The sequence below is a fragment of the Mastigoproctus giganteus genome, chromosome 13 (genome assembly GCF_048544385.1).
Source record: "Mastigoproctus giganteus isolate SK-2022 chromosome 13, ASM4854438v1, whole genome shotgun sequence".
In the NCBI taxonomy this organism is placed as follows: domain Eukaryota; kingdom Metazoa; phylum Arthropoda; class Arachnida; order Uropygi; family Thelyphonidae; genus Mastigoproctus; species Mastigoproctus giganteus.
This window is the reverse complement of record NC_143587.1, coordinates 103,551,785-103,577,796: the sequence shown is the minus strand read 5'-3', so window position 1 is coordinate 103,577,796 and position 26,012 is coordinate 103,551,785. Positions and strand designations below refer to the sequence as shown.

The 26,012-nt window shown below is 35.7% G+C and overlaps 1 protein-coding gene across 2 annotated transcripts in view; it reads right to left on the bottom strand.

The window, feature by feature from the left end:
• Nucleotides 1–3,430: 3,430 nt before the first annotated feature.
• The window catches only part of ArfGAP3 (ADP-ribosylation factor GTPase activating protein 3), a 195,500-nt gene continuing 172,918 nt past the window's right edge, over nt 3,431–26,012 (bottom strand). For both annotated transcript variants that reach the window (XM_090387967.1, XM_090387966.1), the window contains one exon: nt 3,431–3,831. Coding sequence is in view for 1 of the 2 variants with exons in the window: in XM_090387966.1 (XP_090244092.1) it covers nt 3,814–3,831 (18 nt within the window). In the remaining variant the exon portion in view is untranslated. The remainder of the gene's footprint in view (nt 3,832–26,012) is intronic.

Genomic DNA, 26,012 nt, shown 5'->3' with positions numbered 1-26,012 from the left:
TGTCCTCCTCTTGCTAGACTGTGTATAATAATGGTTATGCAGCATCTTGAATATTACATATAGGCTTGGAGAACCCATTTTAGAAAAGATATGGACCTGTTGGAAAGAGCATAGAGAAGAGTGATGATATCGGTTAAGGGCATAAAAGGATATCGAGGGAGAGACTAGATTTGTATGCTACAACATTTAGAAAGCAAGTGTCTTGGTGCTGATCTGATTAAGGTGTTTAAGTCCTTGAAAGGTTTGAGTAAATGAAATGCAAAGGGAATTTGTGCTTAGTCACCTGACATATTTGAGGATACAAATTTAAATTGCAAGAGGTTAATTGCAGACTAGATATCCAAAATTTTACTGACTTTTGGAATAAACTCTCACCTCTTGTTGAGGTTAGAAGTTTATCTGAATTCAAGGAGTGATTGGAAAAATACTTGAAATAAATAGGTAAATGATAGGAGGAAAGTGGTTACTTTATTTCTGAATTTAATTTAAATTTGATTTATTTATTTTATTGTCTGGTGCTATATAAGCTTGCTTCCTTGCATTATTTTGCAGCTACTAAAAACACATACTACTAACATTGCAGTACTTTAAATATTATTTTTCTGTTTTGGTAATGAACATTTTTCAGAAATATAGCATCTACTATACCATTGGTTATAATTAAAAAGGAAAAAAAAAAAAAAAAAAAAAACATTCTAAAGAGTTACAAAAATACTAAAACTATATATATATATATAATTTAAAACTTAATGAAAAGTAAAGAATGTCCATTTTATTGCAGGCACTGATGGGAATAATTCATTATATACAGTATAGCTGTAATTATGCATCAATTATTTAAGATAAAAATATTGATCACAGGGGGAAAAAATGCACAGCAAAAGTAACAACCATTTCTATTTTATTATAAGTGTTTCCTTCTCATATAACATTCATATTTTTATGTCTTTATTTTAACTATAAAAAAATCTCACCAACTTTTTACATGTTTCACTAGGTAGAAAGTTGGTGAGGCTAACAACTGAACATTTCATTTGATGACATTTCATATTAATCAAGCATTTGATGATCTAAAGTACATATCCATTTAACTTGAATAATCGCAACTCTACTGTATACATTTATTTATTCATTAATTTTTTTTATTAACAAATGTACAGTATTTTCAAATTTGGTGGGAAGAATAATTTCAATACTTTCTAAAGGTTATTTTAAACGATAAGAAATACAGGAAATGTTTACATCACCTTCATGATCATATTAAGAAAGTTTAATGTGTTTGTAAAAAATCATTCCATTTGTGTTTTTAAAAACTGTGTTGAATGAATATCTAGCTGATATTCAATACACTTTCATAATTGCTCTCTGTGGTAGAAAACCTGTATACATACAAATATGGCAATGCAGTACTAACAGGCAACTTTTTTTTTTTTTTTTTTTTTTACAATAATCTTTTATTTCACAAGTTCTTTTTACCCTTTGTCTCCTTTTCAACCGCGCGCACGCGCACGCACACACACACACACACGCACACACAGAGTGTGTGTATGAGTACACGTGTACAAAAAAGTTCAAAAAGTTCCTATAATGACTTGATCACTGATAATAACAAAACTACTTGTGGCAGTGCCAATATTTTAATAGTTATGGTGAAATTATTTGGGGTGCAGTTTGTGTTGAGCCATTATGTGGCTCTTGAGTGTAATATATTTGATGTTTGTGTTAGAGTAGGAGACACCTGATGAGTTAGAGTAGGAGACACCTTGGGTGGGAGCGAAAGTGTTAGCAGTTGAACAGAGAGCCATATAAGGTTTTTACAGAAAATTAATAAAACATAGCAGAGGTATGATTGCCTGTTTAGGTGCAAGGAAGGTGAAAAGGTGATGAATCAACTGTGCATTCTTGTGGCACTAAAGGTTTTCTGAAAGTTGCATTTCATCCTATAAATTGACAACTCTTGCAGGACACTATGTATACTGGTCATCAGGGAAATAGTTAGGAATGTGATCATTTCCACTGGTTTGTGTTACATGATACTTACATGACCTGAACATGCAATCCGTGTGCAATATTATATCAATCAACTTTGCTTGTGACCAAAAGAAAAGGATCATTGTTGAAAACCTCAATTAAGCAGAATATGAAGATCTTTCCTAACAAGTCACTGCCAGGATAAAAGTAGGAATTTCTTGTACAATCAAAAACAGCAATCGCAGTTGAGAAGACAAGTTCTCACCTTGTCTGAAGAAGTTTTTAGCAAAACAAATCAAAGGGTTAAATGTTAATACAAGAACATTGCATTATGAATTTCACACTAGAGGTAAGAATATTAACCAATTATTATGATATACATAACCTCACTAAGCCAATACAGAAGAACTACTGACATTAGACACAGAGGTAACCACCACATTCATCATACTCACTGACCTATTACCACCAGACTACCTCTTCAGAATTGTAACTATTCTCAAGAAATGCAGAATTAGTAGTACTGAAGAAGTAAAGTCAGCATATCTACATTTTATTCCACATTAGGACTTCCAGGAGCTCTAATGCAATAATGGGAAAGGTGTGATACTGGAATGGGAATACGTTGAAGGCATCATATAAATTTGCATTACTACTACCTACCACCATCACCAGGTTAGTGCTATGCCATCATTACCAGAACTTTTTGAACCTACCTTGCATGTATATCTCGTAGATATGAAAGAATATAATAGAAACAGTTAAAGAGAAGAATAAACATGTTTAGTTCATACCAAAAGAGATTTAAATAAAAAGAACAATTTCATTCTTATAGATATTATGCCTGGCCAAAACAGCAAAAAAAAAAAAAAAAAAAACACATACAAAACATTTTTTTTTTAATTGCCAGGAAAGAGATTTTAATGATAGACATAATTATAAAAATATATAACATATTTTTCCGATATATATTTGATAAGGAAAGAAACAAAACCAGCCATTTATAAAACAGAAAATATAATCAACTGTCATCAGTTTTATCAAGTAGTATTTAATTGTATTTATTTAAAATAAAAAATGAAATTTCTTAAAATCTCTTCCACATTCTTGTACATGCATTGCAAGATAACAATAAAAATGATATGAGAGAGTACTCTGTAAAAATGCTTGCTTGAAAATGCAAACTTCCATTTCCTCATTGGTAGATTTACTTGTAAGTAAAACAGTGATTCACCTTTAATCAATTACCGGTAAGTCAATGGTCCTTTGGGAAAAAAATTCATTAATACTATTCATCAAAGCCACCGGAGGGAGAAAAAGAAGAATAGTTCATTTCCAACTGTTGCTTTTTAAATATTTAGTTCAGGTACACCCAAAATATTAACATAATTCAAACATTACAGATTTGTAGTAAAGTAAATAGAACCAAAAATTAAAATTTTTAAACCAGATTAAAAAAAAATGAAATTTTCATTTATAAAGATGGACAAGATATTGAACACCGTCATATATGTCGTATTATTAAACCACAAAACAACATTCTTCCCAGACCACGTGGTATATTTCATAAAACGGAGAAGATGCAGAATGGGTGCCCCGTACATGTTCATAATTTCATATATCCATACGCAAGTCAATATTCAGAGAGAGAGAAAGAGAGAGAGATTACTGGAATTCTGAACATTAATGACAAACATTGTTTCTAACTTGTTGTCTAACACCCAGAATTCTGTCATATAACTAACACAGTAATCAATGGTGCTGATTCCTGTAGTGTTTATGTAAGACACTGAATAAGAAGTTCCTACACAATATTCCAATGCAGCAGTTTTCCGTGACTGTTTAATAACCATACCGTTCCTAGAATGCAAGAAAAATATAATAAATAAATATACATAATATAAATAAAATGACGATTTAAATGAAATCATTGATCTGAATTAATATAAAATGTTATAAAAACAAGACATTGTTCAATCCAAACAACAATTGCCACATAACTGCATTCCTATCAAGGTGATTCTGTACAGGTTGATGGCAAAATGAATATATAATGAATATAAATGTAAATATTTTATATCTATATTCACATGTGAAGTTTTTAGGGATGGGGATACTAGATGTATGTCTAATCCTAATTCGGAATTAAATAATCTTATAACTGAGAGGAAAGTAGAAGAGATGTCGAAGCTAAAAGTAAATAAGTCACCTGGAGTTGTGGAACCTATCTACTTATATTAAAAGAAGCAGAAAAGGTAAGGAAACCTTCAGCCATAATTATAACAGCATCCTTGAATTCAGGGAAGATTTCTATAGACTGGAGATATGCAAATGTCTGTCCTATACACAAGGGAGGGAGGGGAAATCAAAGAGGCCAATTTTATAAGCCTGCTTATATGACAAGGATAATAATGGCGAGTCGATAATTAAGGAAGAAAAGCAAGGTCATCTTGATAGGAATGTAGTTATACAGCAACCACGGATTGGCTTTGTTAAAGTGAAACCTTGTCTGACTAACCTCATCAGCTATTATGAGGTAATCACAAAGGCAGTGTATGTAAAAAATAATTTTTAATGTCATATACTTAGATTTCAGTAAAGCTTTTGATGCTGTTCACACGAATAAAGGGATGGTTGATTAGCTGAAGATGTGGTTATTAATGGTTATTAATGGTTAATTACTACTCATTATGGACTAATATTATTTGTAGTCATTCAAGGTTCAATGTGGGCTCCTTATTATTTTTAATATTTATTAACAATACTGATGATAAAAAAGGTGGGCGCCTACGTAGCCAGGTGGGCAGGAGCAGCAGTGCGTAGCACACGCTTCTTGATTAGACCGGGGTTCGAGCCCGTGCCCACCAAATACAGAGGATGCGGAAATGTCAGGGAATGATCACTGCATATCCCCAGACCAATATGGCCTTAGTTGCTAATGCTCCTAAAAACCAAATAATGATAAAAAGGTGAGCAATTCCTTAAATGCCTGTCTCCAGGTAATTCTCCAGTGGGGCAAAGACAACCTACTTGATTTCAATTCTTCTAAAACTCAGTCCTGTCTTATATCTCGCAAAAAGGGTTTTCTGCTCCTATGCTTATCTTTGGTGACACTCTGATTTCTAGCCAAGATGATATATCTCTTTTGGGGATTACCCTGACTTTTAATCCCTCTTGGCATATTGCTTCCTCTGCATTTAAAAAACTTGGTTCTCTTTCGCTCTCAGCGTTACTTTTCTTCCAAACAGCTGTTCACTCTGTAAAAATCACAAATCTGCCCTACCATGGAATATTGTTCCCACATCTGGGACAGTGACCCCAAAACCTCTCTCAGGCTTCTAGATTCCATTTAGATTAATTAATGACTCATCTCTAACAGAGTATCTCCACTCGCTGTCTCATAGAGGTACTGTTTCTGCTGCATGCCTTTTCTAAAGATACTTTCATGGGCACTGTTCTTCAGAATTTGCTTCAATAATTCCCACTCTCTCTTTCAAAACAATTCAAACATGTGCCGCCACCAGCCAACATCCATTTACTGTTTAACTTCAAACTCACAGAACCAACTTTTTTATTCCCTTATTTGTTCATTCAACTGCCGTTTTCAGGAACAACCTTCCTTCATATGTATTTCCTGAAATTACAGTCTACAGAAGTTAAAGTCTAATGCTAACAAATATCTTCTTTCGTCTTCTCAACCTCCAACCATGCAAGGTACTATAGGTTCTAATACCTCTTGTGTTTGGGGTTTTCATTAAAAAAAAAAAAAAAAGTCCATCTGTTATTCTGTTTCTTTTTAAATATATATTTGATTTTACAAGTGAAAAAAAAATATAGTTGCAAACATACGTTTATCCGAACAAAGGAGCCGTTTTCATGGCATTTTCTTTTATTAGGGGAAAATCTTCAGAAGGGAAAGCCACGTAGAATTCAAATAGTTTATTTTTGCAGTCTGTATACTTATTTTTGAATATATTTTGGCTTGTAGATCAATAATTTCAAGTTGCAATCTTGGATTGTAGTTTTCAGCCATAGAAGTAAATAGATTCTCAAACAAAATTTTGTTTTCTCATGGGACTTTTTATCAGAAAATTGACTTTCAAACTTGTCAAAAAGTAATTGTAATAATGAAAGGCAACGATTCTCTGGAAATGTGTTTCTCCTTTAGCTCAGTACAACGTTCAAAGTGAACTAAATTGTCTTGCTCAACTGGGATTTAAATAATAGCAACTTATTCTGAAATGGTCATAAGCCACGATCCCAAAGAATTAGAGGAAAATCTTAATTAGTTATGCACAGTTATTAAGGATTTTTGACTAAAGATGAATATGGCTAAAACAAAAGTAATGATGAACAAGTATGCCACAGAAAGGGAAATAATGATTGAAGGAGCAGTAATTGAAAAGGTGGAGCATATACTTATCTGGGACAAGTTATTAGCTGTAATAATGATAAATGGCTGGAAGTCAAGAGAAGAATAAATTTTGGATGGATAGCATTCAGGAAATATAGTCACATACTGAAGAGCAATATCCCAGTTTGTCTGAAACGTAAAATAATGAATCAATGTATACTCCCCACCATGACTTATGGAAGTGAAACTTGGGCACACACCAAAAGAATGGAAGAGAAGCTGAGAACTACACAGCGAAGAATGGAACGAATTATATTGGGAATCAGACTATTAGATAAGAAGAGAAACACATGGATTAGGCAGCAAACTCAAGTAAAGGACATTCTTATCAAAACTAAAGAACTAAAATGGTCTTGGGCAGGACACATAGCTCGAAGACATGATGACAGATGGAATAAGAAAATAACAGAATGGTACCCAAGAGGAGCTAGAAGAAAACCTGGAAGACAAAGGCGGAGATGGATAGATGAAATTCATGAGTTTTTGGGTAGTAAATGGATGGCTAGTGCTCAAAACAGAAGGAACTGGAAAGTTGAGTGGAGAGGCCTTCATTCTGCAGTGGATTGAAAATGGCTGATGATGATGATTCTGAAATGACTTGATGTCACCAAACAAATCAGACCAAATTTCCTTTCCCTTGTAGTTTTAAATTAAGAGCATTTAAATGACTAGAAATGTATGTATGAATTGCATGATCAAACAACCACTCGATATTTGATAGTTGTTTTATTGGTATCTACTTTTCTGTGTTGAAACATTCGGTGATGTTTCAACAGCCACATTAAGGCCATGTGACCTTGTAAAATGTACAGCTGAAATAACCATATTCATAATGTGTTGGAAATCCAATACTTTACCATAAAGAGCTTCTTGATGCACAATGCAGTGAATTCCAATCGGAGTTTCAGCTCCGATATCTTTCATTTTCTTGGTTGTTCTACCCATAAGCCCAATGTTTTTACCAATCATATTTTTTGCACTGCCAGTTGCGACTCCTACCAGGTTTTTAATATTTCATCCTAACTTTTCGATAGATTGGCAAAAATTTTCAAAAAGATTTTCAACTGTAGTTGTTCCGCGCATACTCTGCAGATCAGCTAAATCTTCAACTGGTACAAAATTATTAATTCCACATCTGAAGATGAGGAGTTGGGCTGTGTCATTTACATCAGCATTGTCATCCAGTGCCACACTAAAATATTTCATTTGTTTTATGTTTTCCAAAAGTTGTTCGAACAAATTCTTTCCAATATTTTCTGCTCTTCGCATAATTGTTTGTCGAGACAAACTAATGTCTTGTAACATTTGTTTCTCTGGACAAATTTCTTCCACAACTTTTAACAAACAACGCTTAACAAATTCACCATCACTGAATGGTTTACTTTCAAAAGCAATCAAATGTGCAACTTGATAACTGGCACGTACAGCAGATAAATTTCTAGACTGATACGTTTTCAGCATGTTTTGTTGTTTTCTTAATTTGTTTTGTAACTTTGAACACTTTTTTTTTTCACAGCACTCCTTTATGTTGATGATAAGATTTATGATTGGAATCAGTGTCGTTTTAAATTATATTCTTTAAAAACTCACACTGTCTCCTGACACACCAAACACACTGCTTTGTCATGGTAATCAATGAAGAAATAGTCTTCAGTCCCCTTTTGTAACATTTTTAAGAATGATTTTTTTTTTAAATTCAATATAAATTAATAATTAATTCAATGCAATGAACAAGCTATATCAAAATACATAACTGTATTTAGCATACATATCGGCGCCTCCGTAGCCAGGTGGGCAGGAGCAGCAGCAGTGCGTGCACACGCTTCTTGATTAGACCGGGGTTCGAGCCCGTAACCACCAAATACGGAGGATGCGGAAAGGTCAGGGAATGACCACCGCATATCCCCGGAGCAATATGGCCTTAGTTGCTAATGCTCCTAAAAAACCAAATAACAACAACAACAACAACATAACAGCATACATATGACTGCACTGAACCACATGTACCTGCTTCATACAGCCGAGCTGGACGCTTGTATGCCTGTACACACAGTGGCGATCGATGCTGTTTCAGTTCACTTTCCGTGCGGACCTTATAAAAATTATTCATGGGCTGGATCCGGCCGGCAGGTTGGACACCACTGATCTAGGACGTCAGATCCTTACTGAGGAAGACATCGTGCAAGCATGCTCATCATCATCATCGTTGCAAGCTAATGAAGACGACAACTCTGATGATGAAGTTTGTGAGGAAACAACTGGCGTGAGTCACATTGAAGCGACTGGAATGCTGGAAAAGCTACTGATTTATTTCGAGAGACAGGATGACACATCAGCTGGTGAGCTTCTGACCTTGAAGCGGTTGCGAGATCGTGCAGCCCCAAAGCGAATTTCAAAATTAAAGCAAAAAAAACATTTGAGGACTATTTCAAATTTGTGCAAATTATGGGAAGTCTGCTGTGGCAGAACATTTCTGGGAGAAACATCAAATTTCCCCTGAGGATGTTGTCATCACAGATCATGCACACGGGTTCTGGGACCGTAAATGGCTTGAGAGCTTACGTATTGGGGCAGCTAGCAATACTATTAATAGGGATAGGGGTGTATGTCTACACCCCCCCCCCTCCTGGAAACCATCGTTCTTGGACATGATTAACGGTTTCAGCTAGGCATGCTCCCGAGTCATTTCCGGTCCCGGTGCGCAAATGGAAAATTCCAACCGTAGAACTATGTGACGTGTGCCATGGATCTGCTATTTAAGGATGTACCGCACAGTAGACATATGCTGCTAAGGAAGGAGACTGCTGCCTCCGAAAGCTACAGCAAATTTTATCGCTTTTAATTTATACATTTTTAGTATATTTTATCAGTGTTATTTATATTTTTATTTTAAATATATATCTATTTTATACTTATTTTATTGTAAATAAAGTGTTTTTAATTACAGTATTGAATTTATCTTTTGGCTGGTGTGAAGCTTAATCATCAGCATGAATTGTCCCAGCCTTGTAGGCTTATTTAGAGATATTTTGTTTACTTACCATATTCTTTTACTTTTTATAATTTTTACTTAAAAATATTGTTTTATTAATTTAATATAAAAACCAATTTAGTTAAAATTTTGTTATTTAGTAACTTTAAATAAAAACTGGTATGTGAAAAGATAGCTTCTGGTTAATCCGGACCGAGTGTAGCCCAGTCAAGTCCGCATTAATGGGATTCTACTGTATTTCATATTTTAACAGAAAACAGTTTGTTAAAAGTAAGGATAGACTCAATTCATATAAAATAAACTGTTAAAATTTATTTTAAAGATTCAGTTTATAACATTTAAAATTTTTCTACCAAGTAAATCATATATGGGATACTGATAACAATTTGCTTTGTTTTTATCGTCTCATAATTTGTATATTTATTAATTTTATTTTAAAGAATTGTGAAAACTCAAATTGCATAACCTGATTTGCAGCTGATTCTTACATTTCTCAACATGGAACCATTTCTAAGTCTAGCAGTCTGCCCATAAAGCCATCTAACAAATTGTTATGAAGGAGTCATCTGCCTCTCTCACTACAACTGCAGCACCCCCCCCCCCAATCAACTGGCTGCACCAGAATTTTATTTCTTGAAGATAATCAATACATCTGATTCCTCCTACAAAGTATGACACCCACCATATTGTACACAATCAGCTGTAGAAATCAAAGTTCACCTCATGTGACACAATAACACTGTCCTATTAACTCAGTGGTTTTCAACCTATTTTTTTAATTACGGCACCCCCTACTCAATTTTCTGCCTGTTCGATCTGATTCTGTGTGTGTGTGTGTGTGTGTGTGTGTGTGTGTGTGTGCGCACGCGCGCGCTCATATATATCTAATATAAAAATATATATATGTTATATGATAATTATTACAATAATATAGTTATAAAAATTACATTTCATAATACAAATTATATATACATACAGTATATAATAATTTTATTCTTTATATAGAGGTACTAAGTAAACATATAAATTAAAAAAAATAATAATAAGTTTAAGTAACTTAAAGCCAAATTACGTGGCACCCCTGGAATGTTGTTTTGGCACCCTAAGGTGCCGCTGCACTCTGGTTGAAAACCACTGTATTAACTGACATGTTCTTAAACCATTTCAACCACCAAGCTTCACATGGTGCAGTATGGCCTAATACTATCGTTGTTGATGCACTTAAAAAAAGCCCTACAACAACAACAAGCCTTATAAGCTATTTTTATCAGAAGAGCCTCCCAGGAAAAGCTTTCAATCAATTTGGCAAAGGATTCTGGCACTTATAGATGGCTCAATACTTCTTTACTTCTGGGCTGAGTTGAGATTGCCTTGCAGTTTTTAAACCTATACAAATAATGATCAGGGGAGTGAACAATGTGCCACTGTGACGAAGGTCCTACAATGGATTGAGGCTTGCTTTCATTTTCTTCCCCTCTCCCCTTTTTTTAGCATTAGCATAGGCACATGATGCAAGAAAGCAAGCTTATATAGCATCAGCCAAAAAAAAAAAACAAAAAAACACCCACTCTTATTTCACCCATCCACTCGCTCCAAATGTTTGTCAAGTTCTGCCTTGAATCTATTTAAGCTATCAACTTCTACAATGGCAGATGGAAGTTTGTTCCAGCAACCAACCACCCACTGGCTAAAGGCAAACTTCCGCACATCTATCCTACAACCGTCTTTTCTCAATTTGAATTTATGCCCTCTCAAGTGATTATTCTGAGCAAGAGGAATCATCCCATCAGCATTGAGCATGTCCAAACCATTCAATGCTTCATACACCTCAATCAGATCACCTCGCAGGTACCTAGTCTCCAGACACAGAAATTTGCAAAACTTAAGCCTTTCTTTGTAAGAGCAACCCTTTGTTCCATTCACTAATCTTGTTGCCCTTCTCTGTACTCATTCCAACAGCTCTACATCTTCTTAAAATGAGGCCTCCAGGTCTGTATACAGTATCACCTCCTTATCCCTGCTAGAAAAATTCCTGTATATCATTGACAAGCCACCATGAGCTACTCTTGCAGACCGGTCTGCACTGCTCAGAAAACTTCATATCTGCCTGCACAATTACTCCCAGGTCCTTTTCATTCTCTATTACTGTCAGTGTGGTACCACAGAGTTGATACGTTACTCTGGGATTACTGCTTCCCATATGTAGTACGTTACATTTGTCAATGTTAAACTTCATTTGCCACCTCTCAGCCCATCTGCTCAACTTTTCAAGATCCTGTTGTAGCAGTGTACTGTCATTAGTGTCATTAACAACCCTGCCAACCTTCGTATTGTCTGCAAACTTGGACATTAAGCCTGATATACCATCATCAATATCATTTATAAATACAGAAAACAACAATGGACTCAACACTGAACCCTGAGGGACTCCACTAATAACATTAGTCCACGAAGAGCAGCGTCCACTGATTGCCACTTTGTCTTCTCCCACTCAACCATCCCTTTATTATTTAGGGTTCTAAAGTCCCATAATGAATACATTTTGTATGAATTAGAATAATGTGCCACCATAGATAAGTACTACAAATGGTACTATACAAGAAGGGGTATCAAAAAGTTCATACCCTTACCTAGAAATAAGCCCTAGAAAGGTGAAACTTCACAGGAACTTTAATCCTTTTCTATGTACTCTCGTTGTATAGTAACACATTTCTCCTTTCTATGGATCAGTTGTTTAATGCCTTGATCGCAGAAGTCCGGACATATTGCCTGAAACCACAATTCCACTTCACTGATGACTTCCAGAGACGAATCAAAGCCACTGCTTTGACATGTCTTTAGTCTCTGGATCATACTGGTACACCCAGCATCCATCATTTGTCACCAACCAATCAAAAAAGTTCTCAACATCTGCACTAAACAAATCCAACAGTTCGCGACAACATTGCATTCGACATTGCTTCTGCAAAGGCATCAGCAATCTTGGAACCTATTGTGTGAAGATCTTAGACATGGTCATGTGAAATGCTGTGGGCAGACCCATAACTAATTCCCACTACATTTCTGATGAAATGAATTGTTGCAGGTCTGTCACTCAGCGCCAGCTGCTCAACCTTTGCACTGTCTCACTGTCAGTGGATGTTGATGGCCTTCCTTCTCTTGGCTCGTCAAAGACATTTGTACGATCGCATTGGAACTCCCGTTTCTACTTTTTTATAGTGTCATAGGATATACAATTCTGCCCATACACAGCTTTCATTTCTTCATCAATTTCCTGAGCTTTCTTGCCCTACAAATGCAGGAACTTGATCACTGCTCAATACTCTACTTTGTCAACCACTGCATCCTTCCTCAGATGCTGGACTCCATTTCTGGTGTATGATCACCTATGGGAATGAAATTTCATGTTAGTTATTGAATATGTAGACAGCTTATATTAAAAACAGCATCTACTGATGTAGTAAATAAATTTGATGAATTTGAAGTGCTAATCAAGGCAACAAAGGCAGATATTGTTGGGATATCAGAGACATGGGGTCATACAGATATAAGCAGTGCAGAATTGGAATTTGGGGAGTACAGGTTAGGAAGGGAGGAAGGGTTATGCTGTTAGTTAAGAAACACACAAAATCTAAGGAAATGCATCCAGTTGATATGGGTGGACATTGCAATGTTGAGTCTGTTTGGTGTGACATTAACACTGGGAAAGGGAAAACGAGAGTAGGAGTGTGTTATAGGACTAATGACTCTGATGAGTACAACGAACAGTTGTGCAGAGAAATAGAGTGGGCCAGTAAATCAGAATGTCTTGTAATGGGGGATTGTAACTTTCCAGATACTGACTGGAACTTTTGGGTTGACACTTAACATAAATGGTTCGACTACTGATGTTCCTGCTCAAGTAGCTGATAAAGTAAAGAGTACTTTGCATCTACATTCACACGAGAAGTTATTCAAGAAGGGGAATGTCAGATGTTTATCAAACTCTAACTAAAATCGCTAAGCGATTTTATAATAACTGAGAGCAAAGTGGTGGAGAAATTGTTGAAGTTAAACATAAAAAAAAAAGGCACCTGGGGCAGATGGAATCTATCCAGTTATATTAAAGGAGGCAGCAAAAGAAGTAAGCAGACCCTTAGGCATAATTATGGGAGCATCCTTAAGAGTCAGGGGAGATCCCCCATGGACTGGAGATGTGAAAATGTATCCCCAATTCCAAAGGGGGTGCAAAGAGTGACAAATAATTATAGACCTGTTAGTTTAACTTCTGGAGTCACTAATGGAATCACTGGTTAAAGAAGCATTGCAGGATCATCTAGACAAGACTGCAGTAATAGTTTAGACACAGCATGGGATTGTTAAAGGGAAGTCTTGTCTGACCAATTTGATTGGATACTATAATGTGGTCACAAAGGAACTGGATGCAAAAAATAATTTTGATATCATATACTTGGATTTCAGGAAAGCTTTTGATACTGTTGCACATAGAAGACTGCTGTACAAATTGGAGCGGTTTGGCATTAAGGGCAAGTTGCTGCAATGGATAAAGGGATGGTCGAGTGGGTGTGGCAGAGAGTGGTAATAAATGGACACTGCTATACGTGAATTTATGTAATTAGTGGAGTCCCCCAGGGTGCGGTGCTGGACCCATTGTTGTTTTTTGTATTTATCAATGATATTGATGAAGGTATCAGGTTTAATGTCCAAGTTTGCAGATGATAAAAAGGTTGGCAGAGTTGTTAATGACAGTAAAGACAGTATGCTACTGCAACAGGATCTAGAAAAGTTAGGCAGATGGGCTGAGAAGTGGCAACTGAAGTTTAACAGTGACAAATGCAAAGTACTGCATATGGGTAGCAGTAACCCAAGAGAAATGTATGAACTGTGTGGTACTACACTCAGGGAGGTAGAGAATGAAAAAGACGTGGGGATAATTGTGCAGTCAGGCTGCCAGAGCAGATCATGGAGTTTTGTCAATGATATATAGGAATTTTGCTAGCAGAGACAAGGAGGTGATTATCCCTTTGTATAAGACAATGGTAATGCCACACCTTGAGTACTATGTACAGGTCTGGAGGCCTCATTTTAGGAAGGATGTAGAGTTGCTAGAACGAGTACAGAGAAGGGCAACAAAATTGGTGAGAGGAACAAAGTTGAAGTATATAAGGCCTTGAATGGTTTGAGCAGGCTCAATGCTGATGGATACTTCTACTTGCTCAGATTAAGAAACTGAGGGGGCATAGATTCAAATTGAGGAAAGACAGTTGTAGAATAGATGTGCTGCGGAAGTTTGCCTTTAGCCAGCGGGTAGTTGATGCTGGAACAGACTTCCATCTGTCGTAGAAGTTGACAGCTTAAATAAATTCAAAGCAGGACTAGACAAACATCTGGAGTAACCGGAAGGGTGAAATGAGATGGTTTTTTTTTTTTTTTTTTTTTGGCTGATGCTGTATAAGCTTGCTTTCTTGCATCATATGCCTCAGCTAATGCTAATGTTTTATCTAGATTAGGGTATGAACTTTTTGATACCCCCTCGTATTTTGCATTCAGATTCACATAGAATATTCTAGAAAAGAAAAGTATAGAGTTCGTAAGTTAACTGATCATTTGAAAATTGGAAAGACTGGCAGCAGTAATTATTAAAAATCGAGGAACTTTGTTAAAACAATCGTGGGATGGGAAAATGTAAATGGAATGCAATACCATACATTTTCTCATGGCAAAGGCGCTTTGGTGGATAAATTGACATTTTGAATGGTTTAGTTGGGTTAGCAGTCAAAACATTCCCATCTCTGGGCCAATGATTCAAACCAAAGTTTAGAAATTTCTAAAGAAATTGGTGCCATTTACTTCAAAGCATCTAATGGCTAGTTAGGTAAGTGCCATTGATGTCACAATATTTCCTTCAAAGCAATTTGTGGGGAATCTACTGTTATTAATTTGGAAACCCTTGCTGAGTGGAAGAAAAAAAGGCTGCTGTCAACACTTGTTGCATCCTCACCAGAAAACATATTGAATGTTGATGAAATGCACCCCCTGCAGAGTTTCCAGATAAAATGTGATGGAGGTAAAGGCACATCTAACTGTACTTTTGTGTGCAAGAATGAAGGACATTCATGACCCCTTGTTATAGGCAAATCTATGAAACCAAGGTGTTTTAAAGGCTTGGATTTAAGCAACTCAATGTACATTGGAAATCAAACAATAAAAGCTTGGATGACTAGGGAGATAATAGTAGAATGGTTGATCCAGTTGGATAAAAGAATAATTTGCCAGAATGGAAAAGTTATTTACCCACACTTTAATGGGTAAATAACTTGAATGTTGAAATGTTTTTTTTAATTCCCAACATTGCATCCACTTCTCAACCATTAGATCAAGGAATAATTGCAAACATTAAGGTGAAATATTGACAAGTGGTTCTTAAATACATGATTGATGAAGGAAAAAGGTTTTTCAAAACTTTGAAAAAGTATCGATATACTACAAGCTATAACTGGATTAGTGCAGCATAGAATGCAACGAGCCCCTCAACAGTTAAAAAAACTGTTTGCACAAAGCAAGATTTGATTTTAGTGTTAGTCAGTGCACTGGTGACTTTGCAGATGCATCTGTACTTAATGCTTGCTATAGACACTAGGAAATTCTTCACTGAGTGGTGATGAATATGTTTATGTAGATTCTAATGTAGTGGTGGAAGGCAAAACTCTGAAGCAAAGGACATGCATGGTAAGTGAATTTATGAACAATGAGGAACTTATGGAGGAAGAGGATGGGGAATAATCTGAAAAGGATGAACAACAACATTACCTCAAATAAAAAAAAAAAAAATGCTGATGCATTAGATTACCTAAACATGTTAAAAAAAATTCTATGCAAGTAAAAGTAGTGAGCAAATTAATTATCCATAATGAAAATTAAATTGTCAAAATGAAATACTCTAAACAAAGCAATTTACATTAATTTTTTACTAAAAGTTAATGTGCTTTTAATAAATAACATAAATAAAAGTTCATTATCTATTAAAAATAATTATGCATTATTTATTAAAAGTTAATTTAAACACAAATGTATAATGTTAAGCAATAAAAAAGTCTGTGTTAAGTAACCAGTTACAGTGAAATTCATTTTTTCAAATCACTGAAAGTGACAACATGTACACTGACCACAGCAAAGCGGACACCTCCCAATAGTGGACACCTTAGCGCAGACACTTTCTTCTGCCCAGTGGTGTCTGCTATAGAGAGGTTTCACTGTATTTTTAAATGATATTGATGTAGGTATTTCAAGTTTAATATCTAAGCATGTTGATAATTTAGGTAAGCAGTGTGATTAATGGCAGTATTTGGGATGTGCTACTTCAACAAGTCCTAGAAAAATTAATTTAATGGGTTGAGAAATGGCAGTTCACTTGAGTTTAACAGTGGAAAATGTAAGGTATTGCATCTGGGTAGCAGTTGAACCTCCTAAATCTGGCAATCCATTGTCTGGCTATTTTCAGAAAAATGTGTGAAATCACCAAAGAATATGTAAATTTAGTTTGCAGATTGGTCATTTGCCAAAACAGGGCATTGGAACTGATTGTGAAGAGTTGAGATTTCATTTTAGAGTTGTAAGTTTTTAAAGTGCTTCCATGACACTGAGAAATTTCTTAGGTTATGAAATTGTGTAATCACTATTTATGATTGGTTGATTTAGAGATTTCTTAGGTACATCGGCAACTATGGCCATAGTGCGCCAGACTATTTATGAACAAGATTAGTCACTCAAAGATAATGAATGAAGAATTATTAAGTTTCCAAGTTTCGTGATTTGTCCTTGAAGAATGATAGTTCCTGACAGTAGGCTAGTGCTCGGGTGTGTGGCAAAAGTTCTCCGCGACTGCAGACTGGTCGGGTTGCTAGCTCGATTGCTACTGTTTTCTTGTGTTGTAACATTAATTCTTGATAGATTTATTTATTAACGTTGTAGTTTTTGGCATAGTTAACTAATCTTCAGTTAATAATATTGTGCGTCTCAGTTAATAATAGTCTGTTGCTTTGAACCGACTATTATAATTAATGGAAGGCAGAATTCATAGTAAGAAGCTTGGTAAAGGAGGGGGGGGGAAGGAAGAGAAGATTGGAGCTTTCCCCCCAGAGTTCCCACGTTGTATAATACTGATTCTGTAAAGAAGGCTTCTGAGAAATCATCTAAAGTTAAAAATATTAAGGCAAGTAGTGCAATGAGTACTGTTAGTGTGAATACTAAAGCTGGGACGTCTGGTAATGCTGATTCTCATATTCAGGTATGTGGTGTGGAAAACGTAGTTAAAGTTGGCTGCATGGTTGAACAGGGGGTGCAGTTAGAAGAAGATGTTGCCATAACAGATTTCACAAATGATTTGTCAAATGTTAAGATAACTGATTTTCCGGATATTCAGCCTGATAATATGGTTTCTGATGTAGATAGTTTTTATTCGGAATCGGGGAGAAGTACAGGCATAAATGTGTGTGAGAGTGAAATAATTGTTGCTAACATACAGGATCAAAGGCAGAGGTACCCTGAGTATTGACTACATGACTAGTGAAAATAATAAAGTGACTAAAGCTGCAACTAATTTCTTACTTGACGTATGGATAGACATGGAGACTATATCAACAGCATTAGTCACTGACAATGAACATCTTAAAACAAGGGTAGAGGAGATGGAGGTGCGTGCCAGTTTATTAGATGACATTGTAAGAGGGCAGCCTTTTCTATCTAATGTTGCAGAACAAAAGGGGACTTATGCGGAAAGGTTAGGGCAGGATTCAGCCAGCCTCAAATAGGTGAACAGGTAATATTAAATGATATCTGTATGGTGGATAATAACAGGATAATAAGTGGCAAGATTAAATAATAAGGTTATTTTCAGGGCTGAGGAGTCCTCAGAACAGTATAAGTCAAGTCAGGAAGTTAAAGAGGTTATTGTTAACACATTAAAGGAAAAGTTTCAAGAAATAAAAATTAGAAATCTAAGAGCTATATGAAATAAAGGAGTCTTAGTTGAAACAGATAATGATAAGGATTTGGATAAACTCAGTAAGGCAGAGGTATTTTTTCAAAAGAGTATTAATCTGGATAAAGTAAAGTTACAGAACCCTACCATCTTAGTGTATGATGTACCTAAGGAATTAACTCAGGAGGATATTATTAGGGATTTATATAAGAAAAACCTTCAAGATTATGGATATGAAGAACAAGAGGTCAGAGAGGGCATTGTTTTTAGATTTAGTAACAGTTCCAAGGCAAGGTTTAATAATTGGGTGATTGGGGTAGCCCCTCACATGTTGGAAAATTTGATGTGTAATGACAGGTTGTATTTGGTTATACGTCACACAAATTCAGGTGTTTTACAGTTGTGACTAAATGTTTTAAGTGTTTGGGGTATGGCCACTCTATACAACACTGCACACACAAGACTGTGTCGTGTGGTCATTGTGCTCAGGGTGGCCATCTTTTTTGTTATTTGCCCAAATAAAAATAAAGATCCATGATGTGTGAACTGCAAGCGCAGAGGTAAAGCTTATGATCACTCATTAAGTAGTAGTTGTCCTGAGTATAAAAAGGCTCTAGAGTTTGCCAGTACGCATACCTATGATAGATAACTGTAGTACTTTTAATGTGAATGGTAGTTTCAACATAAAGATGAAGGTAGTGTGCTTAAGTTGGTTCAACTTAACGCCCAAACTTGTCGTGCGGTTACTGATGAAATTAGAATGGTGGTCGTGCAAGAAAGTGTTGACATTTTGTGTATGCAGGAGCCGTATGTTGGTTCCTTTGCACATGGACATAAAATTGTTGGTTTTCCTGCTGATGCCAGAGTTATAAGTGTAGTTGATGTGAAACCTAAAACAGCCATTGTGGTCTTTAATAAGTTATTGCAGATAACTGTCCTCTCTGGGTTGTGTAGTCAGAACTCAACATGTGTGAACATTAGTACTCCTAGGCTATCTTTTAATTTAATATCTCTTTATTGTCCTCCAAGTCACGAAATTGTAAATTCTATCCATTTTATGGAAACAGTTTTCAGTGAAATTGGTTGTAATAATTTAATTATTGCATTGGATTCCAATGCAAAGTCTAACTTATGGTTTAGCGGCATGACTGATCAGAGAGGTCGCTTAATGGAGGACTTGATTTTAATGAATAATTTGTGTAGTCAATATATCAGGTCAGCCTTATACTTTTAATAATGTTCATGGCAGGTCGAACATTGATTTGACTTTAGTTACTCAGGGGTTATCCAGACGAATCTGTCATTGGCTTGTGAAAACAGACTATACGAATAGTGATCATAGATCTTTGGTTTTTCATATTAATTTGGCTGATTTAAATACTACTTTAGATTTTGATAATTTTGAATTAACTAGATTTACTTATAAGAAGATTAACTGGTCTAGTTTTGCACGATCAGTGGCTTTAGATTTTTCAGGAGACAATGTGGTTAATTTGAATTTTTTAAATGCTTGAGTATGCTGCTTTCGTTCAGTCTTCATTGCTTAGAGCCCTCAGTTGTGCCTCAAGAAGACAACGAGTTAAGAGGCGAGTTGTTAATTGGTGGGATGCGGAATTATCCAGGTTAAGGAAAGAAGTATTTTTATGTAGGAAGGCATATCAGAGGTATAGGCAGTGGGGGCTGAATGAGGCTCAATTTTATCATGCAGGTTATAGGAATAAAGCCGACCGGGCTAGCCAGTGGGTAAAGTGCCTGCCTGGCAACCCAAAGGTTGCGGGTTCGAATCCCGCCACGGGCTTGGATCAGAGTAAAATGCAAAAACTTTGGGAGGTGCATTATGGCCACAGCAGCTGGTGCACTAACAAAAAAAAAAAAAAAAAAAAAAATAGGAATAAAAAGAAAATTTATTATAGGGCTATTTATGAGTAAATTAAAGGCCTGGAGAAATCTAGTTACTAGTGTGGGCAATACAGATCCTTGGGGATTAATTTATAAACTAAGTACGAATAAAGTAAGACATGGAGAGATAATGAATACTGTAATCATCAATGGTGTGGAAACAACTGATTGGGTTACAACAGTGCAGGCAATAACATCAGAGTTGTTTCCTCATGAGGAAGAAGGGGGACAACAGAGCAAGAAGGTATCAAGGACTCTAATGTAATATACCTTGGGTCTGTTGATATTAGCTTATTTACTTTAGAGGAATTGAGAGCCGTTTCTAAGAAAATTAACATTTCCAAAGCTCCGGGGATCGATTTAGTAGAGAATATCGCTGTTCTTAAAGTGATTGAGCTTTATCCTAACATCTTGTTAAACTTATATAATAAATGCTTACTTCAAGGTACCTTTCCTGGGATCTGGAAAGTTGGTTTGATCAAGCTGTTAGTTAAGCCGGGTAAAAAACCAAATGACCCAAGAGGGTATAGACCAATTTCGTTATTGGCCAATCTTGGCAAAGTTTTTGAAAGATTGTTATTTTTAAGATTGAACCAAGTCATGGATAAAAATGGTTTGACCCTGCCTTATCAGTATGGGTTCAAGAGAGGGCATTCTACAGAGGATGCCATTAATGATCTCATGAATTTCACCAACCAGGTAGAGGATAAGCATGTGTTAGCATTAAGGAGTATGCAATGTCCAGATTTATTGTATAGGATGATACAGAGTTATTTATATGGTAGGAAAATTATACTGAAAGCTAAGCATCTGCAGTTTAATAGGAATCTTTCGAGAGAGTGTCCTCAGGGGTCTGTATTGGGCCCACTTTTTTGGAACTTAGTACTTAATTTATGGCTAGAACAATCAGTTGAAAATCTGCATAAGATTGCTTATGCAGATGATTTGGTTTTATGTGTTACTGGTAAATCCATGTCTATGCTTGAAATAAGAGTGGCCCAGGTATTAGAAAGTCTAGTGTCGTAGGCTGATCTGCATAAACTATTGACATCTACAACTAAAACTGTTATGATGCTTCTTAAGGGGAAACTAAATTATGCGCGACCGCCAAAAGCTTTAATTAAGGGGAGGCAGATTCCACTAGTATCTGAGGTGAAATATCAAGGTATAAGAATTGATGATAGATTATCGTTTTTCCCCACATTTAAATTACTTACACGAAAAAGTTAAAAAATTTAGTGCAGCAATAATTCGATTAACTAGGTCAGAGCATCAGCATGGTACTTCAGAGTTACTAACGTTAAATTTAAACAGAAATTGTTATCGATTCAGCGCTCAATGATTTATGTTATTTCTAGTTTCTGCAGAACAGTCTCAACGAATGCTATGCAGGTTTTGGCCGGGCATTTGCCTCTGGACTTGTACATTGTGTATCGGGCCCTTTGTTATTACTTAAAAAAAAAGGCATAGTTGTTTCTTTCATGAATATTACATCTGATGTCACTATAGAGATAGCTAAAGCTAAGAAAAATGTTCTAATGCAGTTGATTGGTATGTGGCAACAGAGATGGGATCTTAGTGTAACCGGGGAGGGGACTAGATTGTTCATTCCAACAGTTACATTTACTTATGATAGTAACAACAAATGGTTTTTCCTTCTATGGTAACATCATTTATTTTAACTGGCCATCCATGGGTCATTGAATTTTAAACTACATTACTTTGGTCTAGTCAGCTCTCCTTCATGTACTTGCGGTCAACCTGAGACTTGGAGTCATTTATTATATGATTGTAGTTTGTATGTTCAACTTAGAGAAAGGCTAAAAGTGAAGATTGGTAATTTAGTTAGAGGCTGTGAAAGTGATCTTATTGCTAATCAGGATAAATTTCAAGCACTGCAAGAGTTCTGTGTAACTGTTTTTCAACGGAGAAGAAATTGGAATAATCTAATGATTACTAATTAAGATTTGGTTATATACGTTTTATCTGTGTTTTTTTTTTTTTTTTTAGTTTGTGTATATTATATGTGTGTGTGTGTGTATATAATTTTATTTTATTTATTTTTATATATATATATTTTTTATATTATATATATATATTTTTTAAAATTTTTTTTTGCTGGCTCTCAGGTGTGGGCAGCCTGGGAGCGGGATTGCCGGCACCCACCAGTATAGCACTACTTCCGGTGGGTGTGGGATTTTTATGCATGAGGCACTTAAAATAGAAGACCAGTCCCAGTACCGAGTGAATATGGGTGGCGAAGAGACCTTCCATACAGGTCTATTTTGCAGAGGTTCTGCACAAAGTCAGCTTATCAGGTGGAGATAGACGGAAGTCTAAGTGCCACCTTAGACATAATAATAATAATAAATAATGTCCTTGAAGACTGTGACAATGATTCACCGAACGTGTTTACTGTTTGGTGAATATTTTTAGATTGCACTTTATAAATATCAACACAGCAACTTACGCCCATTTGCTGCCTCAAAGAATAATAATTGACCAAGAGAATTCTGGGCCTTTAAAAATGTATACAAAGGTTCTTATGTATTGTGGAAAAGGTTGGTACAGTCAGTCCTCGTATAACACGTGTTTACACTACACGAATTCGATCATACACGATTTATAAATAGGGGAACAATATTGTATATAACACGAACCGAATTCGCTTATGCATGATTTGCCATTTGTGTTTACAAATGGCAGCTGAACGCAGAATCACCCCAACTGAACGCAACAAAATAGCAACGAAGAGAAGTTTCTGAAAATGTATTTATGTTTTTTATATCAGCAAAGGGGAAACACATTTCACCATAATAACATAAAAACACAATTCCAGCTGTCGGTATTATCGCAAATGCAATTAGATCGAGTTTACTACCAGTTTATAACAGATTCCATTAGCAGAAATGCAACTGGAAATTGTTTTTATTGTTTTATGGTAGTAACCTCCAGAAATGTGAGCTAGTGTGTCTCTGCCTTTATGGTGTTGTTTATTCAGTTGCTACACTCGCGCAGCTTTGTTTATGTGTATCAAGTGTGCTTCCTCATTTTGTAATTGTGCTTTATTCCCTAAAAATGAGTAAAATACTTTAAAGGTGTGAAAAGGAAGCATCCTGGTGAAGACACTACAGGTTTAGAGAGAAAAAGAAAAGCAATATCAATAGACAGAGGCGGACTGGGTCCAAAATTCTTACCGGGGAAAATATGTAGTGGCCTCATACTAGCATTTATGGCCAAAATCACACTTCTGGCCTCCGGCCCACCGGGATTTCCCCGGTAAGGCTTATGGCTAAGCTGCCTCTGTTAGAGAAAAAATGTGAAGTTGTGAAACACTTTGAGCGAAATGACAGAACATGTGATATTGCATGTGCTACAGGCCTAAATGAGGCAGAATGCAGAGAAAATAAAAACGACTTTCATAACAGGAACAACTCGAAGTGCAATAAAATCCATTAGATCAAGACACAAAGAATTAGAAGAGATGGAACGGCTGTCATCTGTTTGGATAGAAAATCAAACAAAGAACAAATTTGCTTACAATAGAAGCAAAAGCATTAGCAATATTTTATTACGTAATAGTTGTAATAAAATACTTGTGTATTTTATTATGATTGTGTTTGATAATGATTTGGTTACAAATGTATGTTCAATCTTGGGTGGTCGGCACCTAACCCTATTTTTCCCCATAGGGCCTGTTATTTATATTGCATGATTTTACATTGCACGAGGGTTTCTAGGAACACAACTATCGTGCTATATGAGGACTGACTGTATTGGCAAAAGATGTTTGACACTTATCCACACTTACACAGTGGATAAGCACAATAAGTTGTAATACAAAAGTGCAACATTTTTCATAGTTTTTATCACTGTAAAATTGCCACCAAAAATTTGGAAAATTACCATTTCTGGATCAGGTCCCATGGTTGTCAGATTTGGTAGTTTAATCAACTGTACAAGATTAGAGATAACATTTTAGGAAAGATGCAGACCTGTTGGAGCAGGTACAGAGAAGAGCAACAAAGGGATAATCTTATCATGAAAAACACTAGTTCTGTATAGGGCCAGATTAAGGATGAAATAGGACCCAGGGCATATTTAAATTTGAGGCTCCTTTAATATATATATACAGGCACCCCCCCATATAACACTGTACTTCTACAACATGGTTTCGCTCTAACACAGTTAGAAAATTTCGGTAAATCTTGCATAACAGGGTATTTTTGATCTTTTGTGCAGGGGAAACCCTGCTATTATGTTGGATGTAATTTTTCAACATTTCCGCTCTTCTTGAATCCCTGCTGTTGACTCGCTAGTCAAAAAAAAAAAAAATATTGAGAAATCCCTGTAATTTATTTTGTTGGGAAATCCTCATGTTATGTTCTGTGCTATCGAACTTGTGGAAAAATCTAGATTTCAAAGTTATTACTATTGGATAGCACCAGGCCATCCAAAAGATTTAAGTCATCCAAACATTGAAGTTATGTTTCTACCACCATAGTTGTACTAGGTTAACACAACTTGTTTCATTCAGCCATTAAATCAAGGCATTATATCCACCTCTAAAACTCATTCCTTCAGAAAAATTGTTACAATGGATTTTAAAAAAAAACTGATTCCAAATCTATTGGAGGAATGGAAACATTTCTCAATTGTGGACTGTATCAGAATCATAGCTTTATCACTGAAAGAAGTAAAACCGTCAATATTATATGCGTGTGGAAATATATGGCCAGAGTCAGTTCATTCAGGAAATATGGTCGAACCAGCAGAAAAGAGAATCGGTGCAATAGTAGAGCTTGCTACATTGGTAGGAGGGGAAGGTTTTGATGATATGACAACTGAAGCCCTCGTGGGTAGCACAGTTGATAGAATCGCCCTCCTCTCCCATACCGGGTGGAAAAGACCTGAGTTCGAATCCTGTCAATGATGGGAGGAATTTTTATGGATCTTTTTCACAACGTGGCTGAGTTAGTTGGGCGCAGGAGAGGGTAGCATGGTTTTTCTCCCAGAATCTCGGATTTTTCGTCCAGCAAAACAGAAAATCAACCTAAGGACACATGCAATTTATAGACAATATACACAGAGTAACATGGCCTTAGTTGCCTATGCTCCTAAAAAAAATTTAAAAAAAGATATAATTACTGAAGATGTTCAAGAATTACTGGTAGAAAAAGAATGATAGCGCAGATGAATATTCTAAACTTTCAAATTTTACAGTAAAAAGCATATGGGAAGGCATATAGTTGGCCAAGCAGTATCTTATTTTTTTTTTTTAATGCAGATTCTTGAATGAAAGGAGCCCAAAGTTCAAAAGGGAGCTTCAAAAAATGCTTAGTTCCATACGATGAAATTCACAAAGACTTATCAAGCAAAACAAACCCAAATTACTGATTTTTTAAAGAGGGCAGTAGATACATGAAATTTAGGATGGTGTATTTTTGTTAGTTTTGTTAACATTTTGTTAACGAAATAGGGTATTTTTGTTAGCTTTTGGAACGTAACCTCCCTTTTTGTACTTTTTCTTAGTTCCGTATAACCTGGTTTCGCACAACACAACACAACATTTTATAGGAACCTAACTACTGTGTTATACGAGGGTTACCTGTATATATATTGCACATACATATAAATACAAATATTACATATGTTTTTATATTTGTATTGTGAATAATAATTCCTTGATAAAAATATAAAATATGAGGCCAAAAATGTTTTGTTTTTTGACTTGAAAAATAAAGTAACAATAAAAA